Source organism: Carassius carassius, chromosome 30, assembly GCF_963082965.1.
Source record: "Carassius carassius chromosome 30, fCarCar2.1, whole genome shotgun sequence".
In the NCBI taxonomy this organism is placed as follows: Eukaryota; Metazoa; Chordata; class Actinopteri; order Cypriniformes; family Cyprinidae; genus Carassius; species Carassius carassius.
The window spans coordinates 3,200,733-3,216,449 of record NC_081784.1 but is presented as its reverse complement, the minus strand read 5'-3'; the positions used below and the strand labels follow the sequence as shown (position 1 = coordinate 3,216,449).

Here is a 15,717-nt window from a genome sequence, read left to right as displayed (position 1 = left end):
GTTTTATAATCAAAGTGTGGTAATTTCTAAACATATAATGCAAAGCAAAACACTGATTATTGAGACATGAACAAATAAACGTTGCTCAAAAGCCTGATGGATCATATATGATATTCACATTTTAACATGATTTGTCTATATATAAAATAATAATAATTATATATATATATATATATATATATATATATATATATATATAGTTTCTTTGGTCTAGTAAATGTTCATTTTCACATCTTGCTAACAATATAAAAGTTATTCTTATGTTTACTTTATAAAAACAATTAAAGATTTCACAGCAAAAAGATATTTGTTCCACAAGCTAACGGTGGATGTATTTAAAATGATACTGAAAGACCTTTTTTCTTCTACTAGGGTTCTGTGAAAGATAAAAATGGCTCATGCCTGTAATACTGTATTTTATATTTCTATAAAACTGTAGAGCAGACATTCAGAAATATGCTTTGGTCAAACTCAGGCAATTTAATTACAGCTTGACTATTTAGACAACGGCAAGAAAATGAACAGAATGGAAACAGAGAGCTAACATTAGCCATTGCTCAGTGATGGACTGAGAGTTTAACTATTTTTTTGGAATGTTGACATTATCAAACCAATTTTACTTTAATTTTTACAGGATGGACTGCTTTTGCAAACCAACTAACACCAACCAGCTAACAAAACATCACAGAATCCTTTAAATTCATTGCAAACACTCACTAATGCTTGTGTTGATGTTTTCCCTCCAGAATGATGTCACTTCCTGTGTGATGATGTTATCATAGAACTGGCTTTAGTTAAAGGCATCAGTTCACAAACGATTAAAAGGATGAGAAATGATAGCGAAAAACTCAGAAATTCATTAACAGTTGCAACAAAAGTTTCAAGAACCCATGTTTAGTTTACAGCATTTTGACTAGAGAAATTCAATGAGAGCTTTATACTTACATAACACATATCAGTTGTCTGTAGTTCCCAATAATATATTTAAATACTTAGTTTTATGATCAAAGCTCTGTAGTTTCAGAACATATGCAATGCAATACAATGATGATTGAAAGATGAACAAATTAACATTCCTTTAAAGTCTGATGCATCATATTTGATAGATTTTAACAGTATTTTTCCTAAAAAAATATGTATGGTTAATCAAGTAAGAGAGTTTAAACATGTTTAGACAAGATATGTATATAAAAAACTATATTCTTGCACTTCTGGTTAGATGCTAACTGCATTTCATTAGCTCTGTACTTACTCTGCATAATGACAATAAAGTTGGATCTAATCTAATCTAATATAATCTAATATAATCTTATCTTTAGTCTGAAATGTTTTAGCTAGAGAAAGTACAAATGAAGAAACACCTGAAAAATTCCTTCCAGTTTTTCATGTTAGACATTACTGCAGACCTGACAAAAATGATATCCTTAACAAAAGTAGTGACATTATTTAAAATTCACTCCTATGTTCGCACCATTTAATACCTTTCATCAGATAAATGGATAGGATGTGAAAGTTTACTTTTCAAATCATCAATAAAATCCCTAATAAAGTCCTTAATATTAGTTGTTTGTAGTGGTTTGTAGTGGTTGTAGTTAATATTAGTGTTTGTAGTGGTGTGGTTGAATGGGGCAGATGAAACACCAGCCCTCTGACACAGATTGGGTGGCGCAGCTGCTGGGTGGAGTCACGCAGACAAACACTCACACTTGTAGCTGTGAAACTCTTAGTTTGCTCTCCCCGCAGAGCCGTGTGGATTTACTACCAGAAAGCAGCCTTTATTTGTGTCTGCTGATTATTTGTGTCTGCTGATTAAAAAACACGCCAGGAATCTAAACGCTCGCTCACCGTCTCTACAGGGTTTTTTCTGCCTTTATTTTCCTTTTTAACGCTTTGAAGGAGACAGAGAGGAGGGATGGGTGCTCAGTTGACTAAAGGTGAAGCTACAGTGGACGGAAAAGCTGTGGCTGATAAAGCCAATGGTCAGGTGAGAATCTACAAGGACTTTTATGATTGAACTACCAGTGTTTTGATATATCTGAATGGGATCTTATCAATATATATATATATATATATATATATATATATATATATATACCTTTTAATAATCTAATTTATCTAACAATTCATTTTTTACTGTTAAAATTTGTGAATATCAAATTGGTTATGGCTTCTATATCATCCGTTCTGAAGGATGATTTTGTGTTGAATTTTTGAGGGTTTAAGTTGGAAAATCTGTTTTAAACTTCTCTCTGTCTTGCGTGTTATCTCTTTTTTAAAATGTCATTTCCAAACAAATTTTAGTTAGTTTAGTTAGTTATCAAGCACTCTGTGGTCTTGTATTGGCGCTGAAACTGGTTGTAACTCGAATTGAGAACAAAAGGTTGCAGAGCTGCATGCAAATAAAGCAGAGCGCTTCTGCTGATTTGCAAACAATGCAATGCATGCGTGAGTGTCTGCGTGTGTGAATGCATGGACCATTCCTTTGGTGCTTCATTAATAATCATTCCATCCACCATCCCCCTTAATGCATATGCACCCTTCCCCCTCCATATGTAATAAGAGAGCTATTTTCTTTATTAATCAACTCAATGCATTATTTTGCATATATTTATGCATGTGATTTAAACACCCCAATACTTGAATAGAGCAAGTTACCATAACGCAAGGCTATATTGCCCAGTTGATACATCATCTAAATGATGAAAAAAAGGTGAAAAGGGTGTTTTAGAGGGAGGTGTTGTTTTAAACACCGTTCTAGGGTTGCTGTCTCCCTTTTCTTTGTTCTCTCTGGTAGTGGCTGGCTTTCTAAGCAGTGGATTGTATTTAGTAGCTCAATATCGCCTCTAGTGGACGTAGTGTGTAATTACTATGCACTTCTGCTTTTGGGTTTCTGGGTGTTGTTTCTGTCTTTAATGTAATTAAATATTACATTAAATAAAATTAATGCATTTAGCAGATGCTTTTATCCAAAGCGACTTACAGTGTATTCAGGCTAACATTTTTTACCTAACATTTATGTAAATAAATGTAAAATATAGCAATCCTCAGAGTATTTTCTGCATATAAAATACACTGTTTTCTAAATGTCCTGTATTAAGCAGTAATTTATATATTTTGGGTATTTTAAGGTTTAGGCACTACAGTGAAGAGCAGACTGATCTTTAAATCTCAATTCATCTAATATTGCTGTATTGTGAGGTTTACTTTTACATAATACTGGGGTTTTTTTTTAACTAATGGTCTCAATATTTATTTATAAATAAAAATAGAGGTACACATAAATTAAAGGAATTAAAAATATTTGGTTTTGGATCAAAATGAGGTAGAGAAATTGAATGAGAGAAAATATAACTAACACTTTGTACTATAAACTATATTATTAAAGCAAGCATTTAATATGTACTGCCACTATAAAAACAAGCATAACCCTTTTGCTTTTCTATTGACTGTGTGTGTGCCAACATGCATTTGGCTTATCTTCTCTCATTCTGCTTTTCTCTTCAGGAAAATGGCCATGTGAAAACCAATGGCGACGCATCCACCAAGCCAGATGGAGAAGCCGTGGCAGCAGAAGGAAATGGAACTACGGAGGTTGCCAAGGAGGAGGCTGCCAAAACGGAGGCCGGAGATGGCATCGAAGCCGCTCCAGCTACTGAAGGTGACGCTACCAAATCCGACGGTGAAGCTGCAAAGGAAACCAAGAAGAAGAAGAAATTCTCACTGAAGAACTCCTTCAAATTCAAGGGCATTTCCCTGAAGAAGAACAAGAAGGGAAGTGACGAGGCAGCGGAGCCCGCAGCGGAGCCCGCAGCGCCCGCAGCCACACCCACCACCGAAGACAAACCCGAGGAGACCGCCCAGGCTGCTACGGAAACCAAAGAGGAGGAGCCTGCTGCGGCAGAAACCAATGAGACACCGGCACCTGAGGCAGAGGCGGAGCCTAAAGCAGAGGCGGAGCCTAAAGCAGAAGAGCCCGCCCAGGAAACAGAAGCCGCACCCACAGAGGAGACCACAAAATCTGATGAGACCCCGGCCCCTGTTGAAGAGACCACGCCCACCACAGCCTCGGACCCGGAGCCGGCTGCAGAGTGATCTCACTTCACTGTGGCAACCTAGACTGTTTATCTTTATCCTTTTTTTCTTTTTGAGATTGAAATATATAAATATATATATATATATATAAATATATGAGACTTGAGCCACAATCGTAAAGTTACAGCAATACTACAGAGAAACCGAGTTCTTTTACCACCTTTGCTGATAACAGTCTCTAGTTCACGGTTTGTCCAGTCCAGTGTCAGTGAGCTCCGTGCTGCCGCATGTCAAGAGCGGGTTTTTTTGGGGGGGGGGGAGGGCTGTAAATTGCTCTGTGTATGGATTGGAATGACTGATGGAATTTCCGCCTCAGAGGAAGAGCAGCGGATGGAAGAGCGTGGCTCCCTGTTCACAGTCTTTTCAGTCATTTTTCTCTTTAAACCTCATCTGATCCCTGATTTTTCAGGGCTGATGAGGGAAATGACTAATTGTCCTCTTAGGAGATGGTTACGGGACGATGTAAAACTACAAAATAAATAAATGAATAATCTTTTTTTAAAGTGTTTAAATAGCTCTACATTCCAATTTTTTCGCCCCAAAAACTGTAGGGTGTCAGAAGATCTGCAGAGTGAATAGGTTTTAGTCTTAGTCTGTTTTTAATGATGTTTTACAGTTTTAATCAGATCCAGCTACACATTTCAAAGTTTGTGACAAAGGGGAATTAAACCACTGCTTTTATTAAATATATATTTTTGTTCTGTTAAGTCTCTGTACATACATTTTCTGACTCTTTATTTTGCTAACATTTCCAAGTGTTAATAAGATGTTGTACGATTAGGCCAAATAAATGTTTGACCGACCCCCCCGTGTTTGTTTGTTTTTGATTTAGATTTTTTTAAGAACATTATTTAAACAATATCAAATAACTTCATCTGAACAAAGAACATCTTATATTAATATTGTAAAAATTATGCATGTTTAGCTGACATTCAAATTCAGACAAAAAAAAAGGTGTGGGGGTGAACTGTCTAATCTGATTGGGAATGTAAATTCACACAAAGAAAATAAAAGGCAAAGATTTGCAGAAAATTCATGCCATCACATCAATAAAGGCACATTATTATTATTATTATTATTAATATACTCACCCCAATATTGTATGCATTTCTTTCTTCCATGGAACAACAAATAAATAAATAAAAGGTGTGTATATATAAACCAACATTATTTGTAATATCTTCTCTTGTGTTCCACAGGAGCAAGTGGCATAGGTTTAAATGTAATCAATAATCTGGTAATTGCAATGAAGTGTCTGTCCCATTTAAGGTGCTAAAATACCTAAAAGTGTTCAAGACATCTCTTTTTCCCTCCAATATGAAGAACATGCCAAAACACACCAAATGTATCACTTTGTCTGAACTGATGAATATAGTGTGCTATTGTTCTTTAACATAGCATATTTGCTCAGCAATAAATAAAGCAGTAAATGATGTCTAAAATATTTTGATCTGATCACTAAATACATTCACTGATGTGTTATCAGTGTGTGCTGACATTCTTATGCATTTGGATAATCTAGTTCATTATTACTGAATGTGATTTATCCAAGACATGTTCACTGTAACACACAAACTGCTTAAATAAAACAGGAGCAATTTAGAATAAATAATTAAAGTTATTTTAAACATATTAATTAATATTTAATAATCATACACAATTCCTCAACCATGTAGTACAGTTCATTAGCCTAACTTGAATTCAAGAACTTATATTCTATTCCGCAAAATTCAAGTAAAAATATACAGTATGTTCACATATTATAGCACCACCTAATGGCCAGCTATCAAATAATTAAAAAATGAAATAAAGGTGTTTAAAATATGATCCAACAGATAAAACCTTCTACAATTTAGAATACCCAGTCTATGTGTAAATCATTTTGTTGTTTGTGTTCAAATCTATTCATGCTTAAAGGGTTAGTCCAGTCAAAAATGACAATTAAACCATAAATTATTCACCTTGAAGTCATCCTAGCTGTATCTTTCTGACAAATTCAGTTAGAGTTATTTTAAAAATTGTCTTTGATCTTTCAAGCCGTTTGATGCCACTCAGCAGGTGTTGCACTCCATCGGTCCATGAGAAGTTTAATAAAAACATAATCCATTAAAAAAAGTGTCTTGCGTGGCTCCAGGTGGTGAACAAAGGCCTCCTGTTGCAAATCGATGCATTTTTAAAAAAAGAATATCCATATTCAAAACATAATAATCACTTTAATCTAGTTTGCGCTCACAGTTGTAATTAGAAGTTCAAAACGTGGATTTGTAAAGAAGAATGTTGGAGGTTTTTGATATAAGCCAAGAGGAGACTGGTTTTCCTTTGCTAAAAGTAAGGAAACTTTGCTTCCTTTGCTCCTGTTAACAAACGTTGGTGTTCACGAGATTCACCGGCGGCTGCACAATGCTGACCTCATACGTCATTCCCCCGAAACTGCTTCGTTTACAGCTGTGAGCGCAAGCTAGATTTAAGTGATTATTATGTTTTGAATATGGATATTTTTTTCTTACAAAAACACATCAATTCACTATAGAAGGCCTTTGTTCACCCCCTGGAGCCATGTGAAGATACTTTTTTAAATGGATGCGCTTTTTATTAAAATTATCTTGCTGAGTGGCATCAAACAGCTTGAAAGATCAAAGAAAAGAAGAAAGGCATATACACCTAGGATGACTACAAGGTAAGTAATTTATGGCTTAATTTTCATTTATGGGTGAACTAACCCTTTAATATTAATATCCAACAGCACTTTGTTTAGCATTGTTTTTAAATGTACTATTTTATTGAATGAAAGAAAAATTCCAAAGGTAGACTGGTTTGCTTTCACAAACCCCATAATAATATGTACAAACCCCCATGAATAATAGTTTGTTAAAGCCATATATGTACAGGGAAGCAAAAGACAACAATAGCCTAATAAACAAACACTATAACAAGGTCCTTTAGATTCAGATCATTTCCATTTTTTTTTTGCATTAATACTCTGACCTTTCACTGTACTCTATGAAGGAATGATGAGTTCCAGATTCCAGATGCAGATTAAAGTGTCATCAGGAGATAAGTGGAAACATCTCCATCTATCCATAGAGATCATCATCATCAGATATGTATGAGTAATCATTGTTCATCCGATCAGTGCGATTCCTGCAATCATATTTTTTTAGGAGCAAGCTTTAACATTGAGAATAAGAAATAAGAATAAAAAATAGTTGTAAAATCAGAAGAAACGTGCATGTATGATAACTGTTGTTTAAAAACAATGAATATGCTTTCTTAAAGCTGTGAAATGGCTCTAAATATGAGTCACATTCACAAAACAGCTGACATACACACAGCTATATGCCCATACCATATTAAGCTTTTATTTTCTACACAGGAATAAAATACTTTAGTAGATGCTAAATCAAATAATAAATGCAAATTTGCAAGTATGATATCTGAATACACTTACGTCCTGGGCCATACTGCTTTCCCTGTTTTGTTGAAAGCTGAAATATGGGGAGATTTCTTCATTTTAAAAGTTAAACAAGCATGTTTCAGTGAGTAAAGAGTGTGAACATGAGTTAAGTGCTAAAATTCTGTTTAGTCTGCGTCTCTTTGAATTCCTACGTTATTTTTCTTCCCTTACACACTGTTAAATGAATAAAAATGTAGAAATTTTTGTATACATTTTCTTTTCGTCTTTTGTCCCTTTATGATCATAGAATCTTCAAAGAAGGTTGTTTTGACTTACTGTGGACAAATATGCAACCACCAAATAACCACTTATTACACTTCAGCAACAACAGAGCAAAATGTAAATAAAAAACAAGAAACACACACACATTCTAAGGCAGAGCATACAGTCATGGCCAAAAAGATTGGCACCCTTGGTAAATATGATCAAAGGAGGCTGTGAAAATAAAACTGCATTGTTAATCATTTTGATCTTTTATAAAAAATAAAAAATCATCACAAAAATCTAAACTTCCACTGGATATTAAGAATTTAAAATGGGGGGTAATATCATTATGAAATGAATGTTTTTCTCAAATACACGTTGGACACAATTATTTGCATCCCTAGAAATTATTTTGAGTAAAATATTTCTGAAGTATATTCCCATTCATATTCCCATTTTTTATGCACTCCAGGGTGATTGTGAACATGAAATTATCCAGCCATGTCTTCCTGTTTCACAGAAATATAAATTGGAGGGAAAACAAAGCCCAAATTCCCTAAATCATCCATCAAAATGAGAAAAAACAAAGAATATATTTTTGATGTGCAGCAAAAGATAACTGCCATTCAGTCATCTGAACCATGTAAAAAATGAGTGGGGTGAACTGAAGAGAAGAAGTTGGGAATCTTAAGGGTCTGGAGTGATTCTGGATGAAGGAATGGTCTCTGTGTTCTCTAACCTCATCACGCATTATAGGAGAAAATTTAGACCTGTTAAACTGGCAAATGAAGGTTTCAAAAAGTATTGAAGAAAAGGGTGCCGTTAATTGTGGCCAATGTGTATTAAAGAAAAACGTTTATTTCATAATGATATTTCTCCCCATTTTAAATTATTAATATCCAATAAAAGGTTAGATTTTTGTGATTCTTTTAAATAAAAGATCAAAAGGATTAACAATGCAGTTTAATTTTCACAGCCTCCTTTGATCATATTTACCAATATTTTTGGCCATGCCTGTATATTCATAATTAAAATTGTTCAGTCGTTCAGAATGCATATTCTTACCCATTGTCCGAGGTCTTATATCCAATTGATGACGCTCTGAAGATGGAAGTATGAAATAAGTAACAGAGTTAAACTGAAAGAGTAACAGAGTTTAAAAAGCAACAATCAAACAACCACTGGTAACACCGTAAAACAAACCCACAAAAACACAAATTCCAAGGCAGAGCATATATTCATAATTAAATTTGTTCAGTGGTTTGAAATGCATACACATACCCAAAGGCCAAGTTCTTATATCCGATTGATGGCGCTCTGAAAATGGAAGTATAAAATGAGTAACAGAATTAAACTGAATGAGTTGCAAAAAGCAACCACCAAACAACCACCAATAACAACAAATTAACAAAATGTAAAAAAAAAAAAAAACACGGCAGAGCATGTATTCATAATCTTGAAATTGAATATGCTTACCCAATGACTGAACATTTATTTCCAATTGACAGCGCTCTGAAGATGGAAGCATAAAATAAGGAACAGAGTTAAACAGAATGAATAACATAATATAAAAAAAAATTATTTATGGAATTTCTAAATGTGTGTGTTTGGATTTTCTTGTAAAAAAAATAAATAAATAAATCTTACCAATCTCCTTTACATTTGCTTTTCTTTTGAAAATGAAAGCTCTTTTTGACCTCAAAATATCATCAACTATGAATTTAGACACAAAATGATATACATTATATAAGAATTCACAGAATAATAATTATCACTGAGATAGATACTGTTATAAAACCTTTGAGGGTAACACTTTATTTTGATGGTCTCTTTTGAACATTTTGTTGTCATTAACTTGTGATTTTTATTTCTATATTGATATTTTTTTCTGCTCCTCTTCTTTGCGTTGGTTCCTGCCTTGTTCCCCTGATAATTTTTTTCACAGATTTTTTGGGAAATTTTAAGCGGATAAATGGCAAAACTATTTTAAATGCGTGCACCAAACATATTTAATGTGTTATGATGATGTATTATATATATGTCATGATGCAGAAAGTGTTTAAATTAATCCAACATTACATATTGTCAAATCCTTTTATTTTATTTTTTTTGGTCAATTTAATTTTATACTAACATTATTTTATTTTTTTCAGTTTGATGATAGATCAGTACTTAAATTATGTTAACTGTCAGAAATTATTTTGATTAATATATGGGTGTAGGAGCACACGATTGTCACAAGAAAACAACTGCCTGTCGCCTAATATGCCGCGGGCCGGCCCTGGTTGAGATAATATTTAGAAATTTTAATTCTTGGTCACTTGGTACATACTTATAAAAAGCTGAATGGTTAATGTCGATTCACCTGATTTTCTGCCCATGTGTTTTTCGCATATTTTATCCAGTTGCTCTTTCAATTCTGAGAGAGATTTGTTTACATTCTCAGTTTTCAGGAGATTATTAAAATCCCTTAATAAGATTGTGTATGAAAGGAATTCCGAACAGGAAGGGTAATTCTATAATAAAAAAAAAATAAAAAAAATATTCTAAAACAACAACAACAGCAACAACAACAAAAAATTATCATCAAATATATTTTCTCTGAATTGCTTTCTATAACCTGGAAGAAATGAATGTGATCTTCTGTATGCAAAAGTGGCTCCAATGTATTGTTATCCTTCTGCAGAGTTCTGATCTCGTGCTCCAGTGTCTGTATATGATTCTCAACTTCTTGTACTTCCTTCTCTTGAGCACTGATCTTCTCTCTCATCTCAGCTTGTCTTTTCTGAATGAAGCTGATGAGCTCATCAAAGATCCTCTCACTGTTCTGCACCGCTGCCTGTGTGGAGCAATGTCAGGAAAAACAAAAAACACTTCAATTAGCTGTAAATTGTTGGATGTATTGACAACGTCTGGTTGCATCTTAATAAACATAAGAAATATTTAAGCTATTCTTATGATGAATACATGACATACGATCCTAAAAAGAGTTATGTATCGCAGCCGGTTAGGAGTCTAATCTTAAAAGCTGAGTGTTTAGGAAAATGAAAATAATAGTTAATATCTCTGATTTTCAAGTAGAGATATAGACACATTAATAATAATGTTGTGCTTTAAGTTTGTATTTGCACAAGCTGATGTTAAACACTAGTTCCCAAAACATGTGCTATCATGCCTTTAGTATTATTTTAATGTCTAACTGTTAATTTGTTAGCGAGTTTAAGATTACTTTGACACACTACAAAAAGTTTCCTGAAATATGATCCTGGAGGGCCACTGCACTGCTCGGACTGATCAAACTCAGCTACCTGTAACTTTCTAGAGAATGTGAAGAGCTTGATTAGGATGATTAGGGCTGAAGCTAAACTCTGCAGGGCAGAATTCGAGGGACCCTATTCTAAAGCTTTAATTCAGTGAATGGTAGCAGATTGGTGCCATCTGGTGGAAATAAAGAAAATCATCTATATTAACCATAATGTAGCCATTAACACTTACTGTAAACACTGGTTGATTTCACAAGCCCACAAGAACACAAGTACAGACAAGAATGCATATTGAGAAACAGCTGATGTTATGTATCCAGTTAGTAAACACTGTGACAGTTTTTTGTGGGCGGAGCTTAGGTGGAGGAAGAAATTTCCCCTGACTGCTTCACTAAAGCTAGCTAGCAAGTTTTGTTTGCATGTTTTTTTTTACAATGCCTGGACATGTAATGTCACTCACTGTCTGGGATTGCGATTGTTATTGGAAAATGTTAACTTTAACAGAAGGAACCAGATTGGCCGACTCGTCCACACTCACTCAATGGATGGACGATCTAACAGGAGTATCCTCACACACCTATCGAATAGAGAAACTAAGCATGTATAGTAAATAGAAACAAACCCAGGCGGCCACCTGTGTTGCCTGTCGGCAAAGCCGGCTCTGCCTATAACTATGTACTAACAGTGGCAATTGTAAGCAAATGCAACTACACCTGACAAATAACATAAACCTAGAACATAGTTCCTTCTCTCTACAATTGCACTTTTGGCAATTGTGACACAAACGGGTTCCTTTATGTTTAGTCTCATGATCACTAATTAACCTGTTCCACAATTTCTTATTAGGTGGGCATGCATGAAAAATCTTTAGACTCGTAATCAAACGATAATTCATGAAAGACAATGAGTTTAAGCTGCAAACACAAGCATTTTTGATGATCGTTTCTGTCAAGTTCACTCGTTTTATTGCCTTTAACCACAGCTGGCATCAGTTTTTGCCTGGCAATGGCAGCAAGTATGCAATAAAATTTCTAATTGGAGCCTTACTCCATCGATTCTGACAATCAAAGATGGCATTTTAAGCTCCTTATTTAGCTGACTCTGTACTGGTTTGTACTGGCCACTTCCAGTCATTCCTTTGTTTTGACGTTTACTGTGACGTTAGCACTAAAAGACAGGATTGCTCATTGGGATCGCAATATTGAAATAGTTTAGGTGGGTGTGTCTCCTGCACATTTGCTTACATTAACTGATCCAACACAAAGTATATTTATGTAATAAATATTTTAGCTTCGTCATTTTAGCTTTCAGAAAGGTTCTCTCGCTATGCTCCCTCGATGCTCACTTCTGCCAAGCCTGCACTTAGGCGAGCTCCGCAGCAGACTTCTACCCAACAGTCAAAGCTGTATTACATCATGAAAGTGTGGACTCAGAGAAACGCCTTGTCCAAATACCTGCACTTAGAGTCTTTGCACTTGACAACTTACATGACGTATTCCCTATATTTCGTCCAAGTGCATTGGTTGGTCCAGCCTGAAAAAGTTGTAATGCTATTTGAGCATACAGAATTTATGAGACAGTTGTTGTCACATTTCATTGGTCATTTCAGTTATGAAATTTAATCATAAGCTTGGTGACAGTATTGGAGAATTTGATGTCTCCCCATTCAAAGATATAGGAGCTGTACATGGATGACTGAAATAGCTGCCCGAATAGTGTTTCAAAGAGGGCTACTGAGTAAAATGACTTGCCTTAAAGGGACTTTGACTGCAACACTGGCCTTAAACCCAGCTGTCAATCACACTTACCTTATGAGACTCAACAGCTTTCTTCAACATTTGAACCCTCTTTTCTCTGTCTTTAGTTTTCTGCAAGAAATCCTTCTGTTTTATTTTCAGCTCCTCCTATGAATGGATTTAAAATCAACAATAATGCTGCTTTTTATCAACTTGTAAAATATTGAAATAAAATCGATACAACAAACAATTTCATGTATTGCACCTTCAGTTTCATCTATCTATTTTTTCTTTCTTCATGTCAGTTTCTTACATATACTGTCATAATCTTATATATATATATATATATATATATATATATATATAAAAATGCTGGGTTGTTTCAACCCAACTTTGGGTCAAAAATGGACTAACCCAACTTTTGGGTTAAAGTTTTAATTTAAAAATTTAACCCAACAGCTGTGGTTGTCCATTTTTTACCTAAAGTTGGCCTTTTTCAGGGTATATATATATATATATATACACTCACCAGCCGTTTTATTAGGTTATACCTTTTCAATTGCTTGGTAACCCAAATTGCTAATCAGCCAATCACATGGCAGCAACTTAATGCATTTAGGCAACTACAACTAAGGTATGCAAAATACTATCTCTGAACACAAGCACAACACGTCGAACCCTGTAGCAGTAGACAACCACACCAGGTGCCGCTCCTGTCAGCTAAGACAGATGCAACAATTCGCACAGGCTCACCAAAACTGGACAACAGATGATTGGAAAAATGTTGCCTGTCTGATGAGTCTCGATTTCTGCTGTGAAATTCAGATGGTAGGGTCAGAATTTGGCGTAAAGAACATGAAGCATGGATCCATCCTGCCTTGTCTCAATGTTTCAGGCTGCTGGTGCTGGTGTAATGCTGTGAGGGATATGTTCTTGGCACACTTTGGGTCCCTTAGTACCAATTGAGCATCGTTTAAATGCCACAGGCTACCTGAGTATTGTTGCTGACCATGTCCATCCCTTTATGACTATGGTGAACCGATCTTCTGATGGCTACTTCCAGCAGGATAATGCATCATGACACAAAGGTCAAATCATCTCAGACTGGTTTCTTGAACATGACAATGAGTTCACTTTAATCAAATGGCCTCCAGTCACCAGATCTCAATCCAACACAGCAGCTTTGGGATGTGGTGGACAAATCTGCAGCAACTGGATAATGCTATCATGTCAATATGGACCAAAATCTCTGAGAAATGTTGAATGTTTTGTTAAATTTCTTGTTGAATCTATGCCATGAGAATTAAGGCAGGTCTGAAGGCAAAAGGGGGTCCAAACCGGTACTAGCAAGGTGTACCTAATGAAGTGGCCAGTGAGTGTATATACATATATATATATATATATATATGTATATGTATATATATATATATATATATATATATATATATATATATATATATATATATATATATATATATATATATATATATATGTATATGTATATATATATATATATATATATATATATATATATATATATATATATATATATATATATATATATATATGTATGTATGTATGTATACAGTAGTCAACATTTGAAGTGGATCAGAAAAGTTCATCAAAATTGTCCCAAGACAAAATGGGTACTGTTTTGGTTTTAGTATAACTTCGATGAAAGGTTTTGATCCACTTCAAATGTTGGCTACTGTAAAACACACATACACACACACACGTTTCAAAAAACAGCGTCAAAACAGGATCTCCACAACATGGCACTGGCGGTAACAGCCAATCAAGTGTTTGAGCCTTAAGTCTATGAAAGAAAAGACTTTACTCCAAAGAAAAAAGGAAAACTTGAAATCGCATCACATGACCCCTTTAAAAATTCCCTGTGTTAAATAATGCATTCTGAAAACATCCCATACAGCAAATACACTGTTTTACCTGTTTTTTATCCATTTCATCAGCAGCTGAGACTGTTTTATGTCCACTGTGCTGACCCCCCAAACAAACTACACATATACACTTCTGGTCATCCTGACAGTAAATCTCCAGTGCTTTATGATGTTGTGGGCAGATCTGCTGCTGTAGATTTGAGGAAGCATTTACCCGCTTGTGTTTTCTAAAAGCTTCAGACTCATAATGAGGCTGAATGTGAGATTGGCAGTAAGAAGCCAAACACACCAGACAAGACTTGATGGCTTTTAGTTTTCTTCCTTTGCAAACATCGCACTGCACATCTTCAGGTCCAGCTGGATCCTCCTGGTTCATTCCATCTACAATTTCAGCTAGCACTGTGCTTCTGCTGAGAGTTGGTCTTTGGTTGAATTGTGTCCTGCATTTGGGGCAGCTGTACACTCCTTTATAAACCTCCTGATCCCAGGATCTCTCAATGCAGTCCATACAGTAACTGTGGCCACAAGATGTAGTCACTGGGTCTGTAAGCAGATTCAGACAGATCGGACAGTTTAAAGTATTTTCAGCATCAAAACAAAATTGTGCCATTTTGAGGCTTTCAAACTCAGTCAAAGATTCACTCGAAAACAGGTTATGTTTGAAGTTCTGTGCTGAATGAGAGTACTAGGGAGTGGCTTCTATGCAAATATGACAAAAAGGAAATGTGTAAAAAAAAATCATTATTTCCTGGTCTGGATTTATTTTATTTTTATTTTTCAATTTAACTTTCTGAATCAAAATATAAATCGGGTCCCATCTGATCTTCATTGCTGCAAAAAGTATGAATACTTATTCTGAAACAGATTTATAAATTTATACTGCTTCTCAATTGTTCATTTGGTCAAATAAGTGCAGACAAACTGGATATTCTTGTTTAGGATAGAATGACATGGAGTTTTTCTTTAGTCTTTCAAGTACATTAGATATAAATACAAACTGAATACGGTGAGAAATTCATTATAGAGTTTTACTTTAGATGTTCATAACAATTTTTATAAGTTAATGTGAA

The 15,717-nt window shown here is 34.8% G+C and overlaps 2 protein-coding genes across 2 annotated transcripts; one reads left to right on the top strand and one right to left on the bottom strand.

Annotated features, from left to right (window-relative positions):
• The first annotated feature begins 1,722 nt into the window (after positions 1–1,722).
• marcksl1a (MARCKS-like 1a) lies at positions 1,723–4,895 on the top strand. The gene is made up of 2 exons (XM_059517001.1): positions 1,723–1,984; positions 3,505–4,895. The coding sequence occupies exons 1-2, from the start codon at positions 1,913–1,915 to the stop codon at positions 4,090–4,092; spliced, it is 660 nt and encodes a 219-aa protein (XP_059372984.1). The 5' UTR covers positions 1,723–1,912; the 3' UTR covers positions 4,093–4,895.
• Positions 4,896–8,883: 3,988 nt separating this feature from the next.
• On the bottom strand, positions 8,884–15,267 carry LOC132110281 (tripartite motif-containing protein 29-like). Its single transcript, XM_059516852.1, has 5 exons — positions 14,697–15,267; positions 12,822–12,917; positions 10,371–10,589; positions 10,116–10,266; positions 8,884–8,888 (listed from the first exon to the last, which is right to left on the bottom strand). Exons 1-5 carry the CDS (start codon positions 15,255–15,257, stop codon positions 8,884–8,886), a joined length of 1,032 nt encoding a protein of 343 aa, XP_059372835.1. The 5' UTR covers positions 15,258–15,267.
• Positions 15,268–15,717: the final 450 nt, after the last annotated feature.

Coding starts and splice junctions, on each gene's coding strand:
- LOC132110281 (XM_059516852.1), bottom strand. CDS start 15,257: ATGGCACAATTTTGTTTTGATGCTGAAAATACTTTAAACTGTCCGATC. Junction 12,918..14,696: donor ATGAAATGGATAAAAAACAG/GTAAAACAGTGT, acceptor ATCCATTCATAG/GAGGAGCTGAAAATAAAACA. Junction 10,590..12,821: donor AAGCTGTTGAGTCTCATAAG/GTAAGTGTGATT, acceptor TGCTCCACACAG/GCAGCGGTGCAGAACAGTGA.
- marcksl1a (XM_059517001.1), top strand. CDS start 1,913: ATGGGTGCTCAGTTGACTAAAGGTGAAGCTACAGTGGACGGAAAAGCT. Junction 1,985..3,504: donor CTGATAAAGCCAATGGTCAG/GTGAGAATCTAC, acceptor TTTTCTCTTCAG/GAAAATGGCCATGTGAAAAC.